The 9,995-nt window shown below is 61.5% G+C and overlaps 1 protein-coding gene across 2 annotated transcripts in view; it reads left to right on the top strand.

The window, feature by feature from the left end:
• Positions 1-3,030: 3,030 nt before the first annotated feature.
• Positions 3,031-9,995, top strand: part of SARDH (sarcosine dehydrogenase) — a 65,278-nt gene continuing 58,313 nt past the window's right edge. For both annotated transcript variants that reach the window (XM_081237108.1, XM_081237107.1), the window contains exons 1-7: positions 3,031-3,212; positions 4,376-4,429; positions 4,970-5,141; positions 5,722-6,080; positions 7,227-7,405; positions 8,884-9,063; positions 9,772-9,895. In XM_081237108.1, coding sequence (XP_081093234.1) covers positions 3,164-3,212; positions 4,376-4,429; positions 4,970-5,141; positions 5,722-6,080; positions 7,227-7,405; positions 8,884-9,063; positions 9,772-9,895 — 1,117 coding nt within the window. In that variant the 5' untranslated portion in view covers positions 3,031-3,163. The remainder of the gene's footprint in view (positions 3,213-4,375; positions 4,430-4,969; positions 5,142-5,721; positions 6,081-7,226; positions 7,406-8,883; positions 9,064-9,771; positions 9,896-9,995) is intronic.

Here is a 9,995-nt window from a genome sequence, read left to right as displayed (position 1 = left end):
TTTAAAAAAGTAATTTTTCCAAGTTTTCCCAAGTTGGAAAATAATTTTTCCAAATTTTCCAAGAAAATTACAAATGTATTAAATGTACACAGATTACAGGGTTTTAAAATTACAGCCCTGGCTCAGATGGCTGTCTTAGGGCGGCTGGTTCCCCCTGCTCTGGGGGGGTGGCAGTGGGGAGCTTTACTGAGAAGGTTTTGCAACGCTCGTGGGTTAACTCAGACTCCTGTTCCTTAGTCACAAGTTGATGAATTTATTTTCCTTAACAATTTGGTTTTGATCTTCTCCTTTTCCCTAGAAAAAGAAAACCCACACATGCACCTAAAACCTATGTGGGCGCACTGGAACCGGCTGGTGCCAGCTCATGGGAGCTGAGGGTGTAGCCTCTTCCCAAGTCTCTATTCGGTGGCGTCCTTCTCATCGGCAGGTTGACATTGGCCCTGGTGGGGGCAGGTACACGGCAGCAGTCAGCCAGCGCCCCCCACCTGGAGAGCCCAATGTTCAACGTTCAGCGGCACCCCACTGGATAAGGGGGCTCACTGACACCGATCAGCTGTGATAGCCCTGGAGGGTAATACACTTCACAGCACAGCCTCAAAACACAGAAAGGAGAAACACACAGAATTATGGGGAGAAGTGGACACATCCCAGTCGCAGAGGGGGACACTCACCCAGCACTCAGAGATAGCCGGCGGTATTCAGTAAGGAAGCTCCCTGCCAGGGGAGTGTTCCGTGTGGAGGACTGCGGGACAGCCAGACAGAGCCCAGGCTGTCACTCCCAGTGGGGGTCCACCTCCCTGCCCGTCTGCAGGTCCCCTTTTTGGGGACAGTCCCTGTCCAGGGGGCTGCATTCCCAGTCTCTGGGTCCAGCGTTCCCGGGGGTGTCATACTCACATGTGGCCACCAGGGGACGATGTTTCCTGGGAAGGCGCGTTCTCCTCTGCTGTCTGGATCTTGGTGCTGGCCCCGCCCACACGGGCTCAGCGGCCAGAGTGACCAGTTCCATTCCGACATTTGTTTCCATCACAAATAACGTTGGAAAGAAATGACGGAGTGAAGTGGGAGCTTCAAGGCCCTGGCACGCAGCTGCCCACGCCCGCTGTGTGTGTGTGGCGACAGGGCAGCTGCAGCCCCCAGTCGTCCTCACCTGCCCTCGGCATGTGCGTCTAGGGGGAGGGGCACCCACCTGCCTCTCTGGAAGGACCACCACTTAGCCCCAGATAATAAAACATTGTCTTCATGAAGGCATGGGCAGGGAATTGATGTCATTTTTTTTTTTAAGGTTCTTATTGGAAAAATAAAATCTTGGCAGTGCAAATGCAGCCCTCAACAGTTGTTCTGGAAACTTCCCTGGTCCATGAATTGCCCGGGTCTGGTGCCCATTAGCTGTGTTCTGTCTTGGTTTTCTCATCTCTACAATGGGCAACAGTGTTCCTCCCTCCCCTGAGATGACACACATGAAGCACTCAGCACACTGCTGCTCCCCCTGCGCCCCCCCCCCATAGGTGTGTCCTGCTGGCAAGGCTCAGGGGCAAATGGGGCCAGTACCAGGTGTGGCTGGGTCAGATGTGGCCAGGTATTGTTGGCTGGTTACTTAATGTCCCTCCTCTGCAGGGCCACACGCAGAGCTCCGAGGAGGAACCTCCTCCCCTGACCAGTCCTCCACTCCACCCTGGACGTCTGCCCAGTCAGAGGGCGGCCTGCAGACGCCTCCCTCTGCCCTGGGAGCCTGGCCAGCAGGTGGGTGTGGAGGGCTGGCCGGGGCTATGGAGAGGGCCAGCCTGGGCCAGAGGAGGTGTCTCAGGGCCCGTAATAACATGCAGAGAAACTCACAAAAATTCCCTGAAACTGACAGTGCGGGGGTTATAGTCCCTGCTTCCCAGATGGGGAAAGAGGCTTCTAGAGGGGAGACAAGCCCAGATGGCACAGCAGCCTGGCAGCAGGACCCTGGTCCAGGGTCCCTAGATGGAGCCTGCCCACCTCCTGACCTGTGGCCCTCTTCCAGACCCAAGCAGCACCCAATCGATGACAAATCCTACAACGCTGACCCACAGGCAAGCCCAGCCCTCCAGCCACCACCCCTCGTCCAAAGTCCAGGGGGACTGTGCTGCCCGCTTGCTTGGGACAATTTTGCAACAGCTGCTTGTCTTTGAGCAGAGGGCAAAGGGAGGTCTGGGCTGCCTTGGCTGCGGTCCTGGGGCTGCAGTGGCTACTGTGTCCCTCGCCTGGGCACCCCGTGTCTACGGGTCTGAGGAGGTCATGCTCCTTCCTAGCCCCCTCTGACCTGTCCTTCACCCCACCCAGGGAGGGCAGCCCTGCCTCAGGCTGCAAGGCCAAGGCTGCCATCTGCTGAGTGACCAGGCTGCTGTCCTCTCTGCCCTGGACCCCGGCACTGCCCCGGGAAGCCTTGTGCTGGTGGAGCCAGCCTTCCTCCAGAGGGGCCAAGGGGTGGGGGAGTGACAGTCTCTGTCCCCATGATGGGGACTGACAACGGCGACAGCACATAGGCCAGAGCCCCCGCCACCTCCTCCGAGACGGCCTCCTGGGTTTCTGCTGGAAAGACGGACAGCTTGTTCAGGACCACCCCCAACACAGCCGGCCTCGTGGCCGCCTCGCCCCTCCCTGCCTCCATCTTCTTCCTGGACCCTGAGGCCCTCAAGGGCAGGGAATGGGTCCTAGTTGCCTCTGGGTCTCCCTGCAGTTCTTTGCATACAGTAGGTGCTCAGTAAATGTACAGGGCAGACAAATTGGCAGCAAGACAGTTGGACAGCTCAGTGGGAATAAGAACACACATATTTGTTTGTCTGTATTAATCACAGCAGTATCGTGCCTATATCACTCCCTGTATTAGCAGCTGGCATTACCATTTTGTTCACTGACAGAAATTTAAATACTTTCTTTGACCCCGTGGGAGGAGGAGGTCCTCTTTTATAGCAGCACCTGTTCTGATTCTTTGCACCTTCAGAGGTGGATGTACTTACTCGTTCCAGACTCCGTCTGTCTGACTGCAGGCTTGGTCTGGCTCCCCCACTAGCTTGCTGTGTGACCCGAGGCAAGCTGGCTCCCCTCTCTGGGCCCTGGTGCCCCCAACAGTCAAACGGAGGCAGGCATCCCTGCCCTGGGAAGCTGGTCGCCGTGAAGTGGAAAAGCCAGAGGCTCACGGATGTCTCGCCCAGAAACAGAAGGATTTGGGAGCTCTGGAGGGCAGACAGGTCAGGAGCGCTGTCCAGGGCTGGTGGCGCGGGCAACCCAGACTTCCTGACCTGCCTCTGAGGGCAGTGAGCGCCCCTTCCCTGGGGGTGAGCAGCTGAGGCTGGACAGGAAGCTCTGTGCTAAGGCCCTGGGTCACCCACCAAGGAGCCCCAGCCCCGGCGCGACGCTGCTGCTGACCCAGCACCTTCTGCCCACCTGGCCGTGCTAAGCTCCCTTCTGGCACGGGGAGCATGGCGGGCACAGGCAGGCAGGGGTGCACGGGTTCACCTGCAGAACCCTGTGACCCCTGTTTTAGGGAGGAGGGGGAGAGGTCACTTGCCCCGGCGCTGCTGCCCTCAGAACTGCCCGCTTGCCTGTGCCAGGCCCGCCCCCTGGAAGCCTGGCGGTGGGCGGTGCATCCTGCCCCAGCCAAGGGTGGGGGCGGGATGGGGGCTGGCAGCGCCTCCAGGGGCGGGGCCAGCAGGGGGAGGGCAGGGTTGGCCCCGGGTTCCTGCTTGGCTGTTGCTGGGAAGGAAGGAGGTGACGGCGCTGGCAGGCCACTCGGGGCCAAGGGGCAGTGGCCGGCCGGAGGTACAGCCCTCGGGAGGGCAGGGCCCAGGCCCTTCCCTGGGCCGGCGGGGTGGGGACAGGCCCAGAGCTGGCTGGGCACGACCATGGGACACTTTGTGGGCGGCCAGGGGGCCTGGGCACCCTCCCAGCCCTCCTCCCGCTGAGGCCTGTGCCTGGACCTTCCCTCCATACCCCCCACCCCCGGCCCCGTCATCCTACCGCCTGCGGGGAGGGCTTCTCTGGGCCGCCCCGCTTAACAGCACGAGGCCAAGCCCGTCTGTCTGACCCCGAACCCTGGCAATGAATGGCCAGGCTGCGGACTCGGGTGGGAGAGAGTTGGAGAGGGCAGAAGAGCAGATCAGTGTGGAAGCAGCTGCCCGGGCGGGAGGGCACTGGGCTGCCCGTGCAGGGGCCATGCCCCCTCCACCCCCGGCCTGGGTGGGAGAACGGGACTAGCCATGGGCCGGGAAGGGGCACGCGGCAGCCCCGGCGTTGGCGCAGGGGGAGGGAGGAAGGAGTCTGGGTCGGAGGCCGGGGGCGGGGGAGGGGGCGGGCAGACGCCCGGCCTTGGAAAGGCTTCCCGGGCACCCACGTGACGCCGAGTTTCTGACAGTAGGTCCTCACTGTTGGCGACTCCTGGAAGGTTCAGGAAATCCAAGGACGAAAGGTAAGTGCAGACACGAGCCGGGCTGCACCTCCGCTGGAGCGGGGCAGAGCTGACGGAGGGACTGGGGTGCCCAGCCCCAGCCTCCAACCCCCCACCCCGAAGCCCCTCAGATCACCCCTGCCTGCTCCCTCCTCCGCCCCTACCCCCTGGGGGGGGGGTCTCTGTGGTGAGGGCAGGGCAGCCCTGACCGACCTGAGAGCCCGGGTGCCTGCGGAGGAGCGGACGGGGTGTGGTGGGCAGTGCCCACCTGTGAGGGCGGGTGCCCCCCAGCCTCTCCTCCCCCAGACCAGGCCCCGAGGTGTCTGCGGACTGGGGGTTTGGGAGGGGGCGGGACAGCCAGCAGGCTTGGCCGCACGGCGGCCCTGTGACCTTGGTCACCTTGGCGGGCCTCCTTGGGTCTCAGTCTGACCCCCTCCGTGAAATGGGGACAACAGTCATCTTGACTTCCGAGCAGAGAGAACGCGTGTTCCCGGCTTGCCATGTGGCACATGCTTGGAAATGGAAGTGGTCTTAATTAACTGGCTAATTGATGTCAATCAGGGCTATTAACGCAGGTGCGGGACCCACCTCAGTACCTCAACCACAGCCAAAACCCTCTTACCTTTCCTGCTGATCCCACACGTGGGCCCAGGAGCCTCTCTGAGGTGTCCTTTCCTCTCTGTGTTCCTCCCCTCTGGGGAGACACCTCTTCTGCGTCCTGTCTCCTTAGAAGGTGGGTCCCCGTCACAGTTTTCTTCTTATACTTATGAGGCTCTTCTAACTGGGGAGGGATGCCAGGTGAGCCCTGCAGGCTACTGGGAGGCCACCGAGGAGGAGGGAGGCTGGTCACCCATCCTCCGAGTCCCTACCTGGATTCGAGATGACCCAAGGGAGCAGGGGGCCTGGACCCCGCTGCCTTGCTCACCTTCTGCCTCGGGTCCCAAAGGGCTGTGGAGCCAACGTGGCAGAAATAACTTCTGTCTGGGGTTGAGACGGGAGTTGCCCCGGAGGGCGTGTTGGGTACAGGCTGGAGGGTTGCGTGTCCCTGCCCCAGGCTCCCCGCCACCCGCCCTGTGGCCCTGCAGCCCTTCCCCGCCACGCACACTGCCCCCCTTTTGCCCCCACCGTGGTCTCCCCTGGACCCAGCCAGAGCCTGAAGCGTACGAGGCCCTCAGTACACGTGGACAAATGCACGGTGCACACATGACGTGGGTGGGTGGCAGGAGGATGGCCGGAGGGTGACAGCGCAGGAGCCCTGGGTCTCACTTGCACAGAGCCCTCTGTGCCCCAGGCAGCCCCGACTCTCTCCCCAGCTCCCTGTGGTGCTCAAGCCGAGTCCCCATGGCCTTGCTGAGCCGAGCCCTGCGTGTGGCCGCCACCTGTCCTCGCCGGAGCCCTGCCCAGGGCCTGGGGCTGCGACTCCTGACCAGTGGGGCCCGGCCCACCCCTGAGAAGAGCGTGCCCTACCAGCAGACCCTGAAAGAGACACGGGACCCCTGGGCAGGCGCCCAGGGCCCAAGCCGGCCCCTGCCCAGCACAGCCAATGTAGTGGTCATCGGCGGGGGCAGCTTGGGCTGCCAGACCCTCTACCACCTGGCCAAGCTGGGCATGAGTGGGGCAGTGCTACTGGAGCGGGAGCGGCTGACCTCCGGGACCACCTGGCACACGGCGGGTAGGGGCTTGGGCACAAGCGGGGGCGGGAGGGACTGGACTCAGCCAGGGGCCAGCTCTGGGTTGGCACCCGGAGGCCTGTTAGAGACAGCTGAGCTGGAGGGGGAGGACACAGGGAAAAGATGCGGGGTCCTTCTGAGGGTGAGCCTGTGTGCCCCCTGAGTCTCTGAAGAGCTGCGGAGGGGAGGAGGGAGCAGACGCTGACTGTGGGGTCCTGGAGGGCAGAGCTGAGACCAGAGCTGGGAGCCCAGGCAGCTGTCCATTCAAAGAGCAGAAGCCCTTTCCCTGGACGGAGCCACCCGGGAGGAGGGCCGTCCACGGGGTGTAGAGGATGGACGGGGAAGGGACCATCAGGGGTGATGCAGAGCGGGGTCCTCCATGGGCACCTGATTCTCAGCCAACTAACCAGTGGGCCTATAGTAAAAGCACCTACTGTGTGCATGTCCCCAGGGCAGCCAACCTTCTGCCTTAACCCTGCGTTAAGTTTGCCAGGCTCTGTGGGGAAAACACTCCCACTTTGGCCAATGTGAGCGTGATGTCGCTGGATGTGGAGCTGGGAAGAGGTTCAGGCATCCCGTGTCTTGAGAGCTGACACAGCCGGCCCTGCACGCCACTGCCCCTGCCTACCCACCGTCCTGTCTCGGCTGGGCCCACACAGCCTCTCCCCCACGGCTCCCTCTCCCCTGGCCTCCCGCTCCCCAAACTCTGCTCGGAAGGGAGCAGCTTTGCTGGTGAAGAGGCTGCCTTTGGACTTCAGTCAGTCCTGCGCTGGGGTCCCGGCCCCATCATCACCTGTCCTGTGATCCCGGGCACGGAACCGTTTGGTGCCACCTTAATTTCACTATAAAATGGTCATGCCTGCCTCCCAGGACTGCTCTGTCCCCCGGTGATGGGCTCAGTACACAGCAGGTGCTCCATAAATGGGAGCCTTGGGGATTGTCACGCTCCGAGCTGCCCACGGGCGATGTCCCGGAACTCAGTTTTGACCCCGTCACTTCCTGCTCATCAGCCTCTCGGGGCTCTCCATGGCCTGCAGAGACGCTCCCCGCCCACTGCCTGGTCCTCAGGAGCCCTGACCTGCTGGGAGGAGCCGGGGTGCAGCACCGCAGTGCTGGGGCTGATGGCGCCCCGCCCTTCCCCCTGCCAGGCCTGCTGTGGCAGCTGCGGCCCAGCGACGTGGAGGTGGAGCTTCTGGCCCACACGAGGCGCGTGGTGAGCCGCGACCTGGAGGAGGAGACGGGGCTGCACACGGGCTGGATCCAGAACGGGGGCCTGTTCATCGCGTCCAACCGGCAGCGTCTGGATGAGTACAAGAGGCTCATGTCGGTGGGTGCACCCCTGCCAGGGCGGGAACTCATGTCCTGGGTGCACTGCCGCCCGGGCGAGCCAGTCGTGTTGGTGTGTGCCCCCCTGCCGGTGGTGGGTGGGGCAGCGTAGCACAGGGAAGGAGCCCCGACAGATCTGGGTTCAAGCCCTGGTGCTGCCCTTGCTGGCCAGGCCACCTGGGCCAAGCGGCGTTGCCTCTGAGCCCCGGCATCCTCACCTTTAAAATGGGACCGTGTTGCGCAGCACCGTTTGCCGAGCCTCAAGGCAGGAGAGGCCCGATAAAAGGGAGTTATCAGCATGCACGGTGCTCACAGGAGTCAGGATGAATGATGAGAAACTGCGCTACCCAGGAGGAAGGAGCACCCTTCTCCCGGCACCGCCGACGGGGCTGAGGGAACGCCACTGTGGGCGAGACGGCAGAGAAAGCCTTCCGCTGTGGAAGGCCCTCTGCTGGGGTGGAGGGTTGATTCCTCACCCAGAGCAGCCAGGCCCGGACCCCAAATTCCAGGGCGTGGCTGAGACTGGCTCCTCCAGCAGTTCATTCCTTATTGAGCACCAACTGAAGAGCGGCTCAGGGCCCAGCGAGCAGAGTGGCCTGTGTGGGTAGCAGAGGTACATTGTCACAGGGATGCCGAGTTCCTCTGGGTGCCCAGGCGGAAGCAGCGGCACCTGGCTTCGTTAGAACGGGCCGGGTCTCTGGGGTTAGGAGGTGGCGTCATTCTGCCTACTTCCCTCACCTCTTCCCCCCACCCCCGCCCGCCTTGCTCACTCAACAGCTGGGATGGAGGCTCCAAAGGTGCCCAGGCAACCTTTCAGCTCAGGTGCTGAGTGAGGTCTCTGCAGCTTTTCAATCCCACTGCTCGGAGAGAGAATCTGATTGGCTCAGCTCATCTCTAGTTGGGCGGAGCCTGTCCTGATGGATGTATGTCTAGGGGCATTTGATTGGCTGCCCGTGGGCCAATCAAATGCGTCGGGGGTGTGGTCTGTCACAGCCCGGGGCCTGGGACAGAGGCCTGCAGCCGTCTCTCTCTCTCTCTCGTCTGGGGAGCTGTCTGACCATCAAACCTGGTTGAAGCTCAAAATATCAGACCTATGGGGATTATTTTTATTTATGTTATATAGTAAATCCTTATGTGCCAGGGACTGGTCTAAGCTCCTTAAAGGTGTCAACCACATAAACCATGATCACCCCCATTCCCCCAGGTGACGTTAGCAACTTGCCCCAGGTCACATGGCTCATGTTAGAGCTGGATGGGGGAGGCGGGAGGGCCCCAGAGCCTGCTTCCGAGCACTACCCGGGCTCCTTACTCTTCCTCGGAGCTGGCCCGAGGGATGGGGGCCGCTGGGGCACGGTGGCCGGCTAAGGGTTCCTGGGGGACACAGGGTCCGAACTGACCCTTGGAGGCCCAGACGGGGAGGAGAGTGGCCAAGGGGGTCTGCTCCTCGAGGGCTCAGTTACTTTCCTCTGGGTCCCCCAGTTGGGCAAGGCCTATGGCGTGGAGTCCCACGTGCTGAGCCCGGTGGAGACCAAGGCACTGTATCCGTTGATGAACGTGGATGACCTCTACGGGACCCTGTACGTGCCTCATGACGGCACCATGGACCCCGCTGGCACCTGTACCGCCCTCGCCAGGGCCGCCGCTGCCCGGGGAGCGCAGGTACAATGGCCTTCCGGCCCTGGGTCCCCTGCTTCCAGCCCACCCCTCCTGCCTAAGAACCCCAAGACCAGAAGGCAAGAGAACACGTGCCGTTCTCTCTGCTCCACATAGGACCTGAGCCTCTAATCCGATCCTGCAGAGGCCGGCTGGCCTCAGGTTTGTCCCCATGTCAGCTCTCCTCCCTTCCCCGAGGTCTGGCCCTGCTGGAAGAGTGAACCCGCCCCAAATCTCTTCTTGTAATTTTTATCTTCTTTTGTCTCGAATACATACATAGTTATAGGAAAGATTAGAAAAGACAAATAAGCAAGAAAGAAGAAATGAGGATCACCCCGAGGTAACCAATGTTGACATTGTAGTTTTACTGCAAGTAATTTTCTATAAAGATGTATATGTAAATCAAATGGAGCCAAACTGCACTGTATGTGACCTTTTTACCGCAAGCATCTGTCAGTCAAATGAGCCCTCCTTTTCTTTTTCTTTTTTTTTTCAAAAAAAGCCTCTGTCTGGGGGGACAAGTTCTCCAAGTCAAGGAACACGTGGAGTTAGTTTCCACCCTGTGGTCACCCCATTTCCCCAGTGGGGTCACATGAAGCCTGCCTGAGCAGAAGCAGGTGTCCCGGGTACCGCCTGGGCTGGCGGTAGGAGAGGGTAGGTCGTCAGTGCTCAGAGCACCCACATGGCTTTGGAAGCAGCTCTTCTCGCTCCCAGGTCATCGAGAACTGCCCGGTGACCGGCATCAGTGTGCGGACGGATGATTTTGGGGTGCGGCGGGTCGAGGCTGTGGAGACAGAACACGGCTCCATCCAGACGCCCTGCGTGGTCAACTGTGCAGGTGGGAACACGTTTCTTCGGGGCTCCCGAGTGGCCACCCTGGCTGCTCCCTAAACCTGGCCTTTCTTAGGGGTGGGGGCCCAGGTGTGACCTGGGGAATC

Source organism: Mesoplodon bidens (assembly GCF_964165515.1).
Source record: "Mesoplodon bidens genome assembly, chromosome: 6".
In the NCBI taxonomy this organism is placed as follows: domain Eukaryota; kingdom Metazoa; phylum Chordata; class Mammalia; order Artiodactyla; family Ziphiidae; genus Mesoplodon; species Mesoplodon bidens.
Note: the sequence above shows the minus strand (reverse complement) of the source record. Positions and strands in the feature narration are given on the sequence as shown.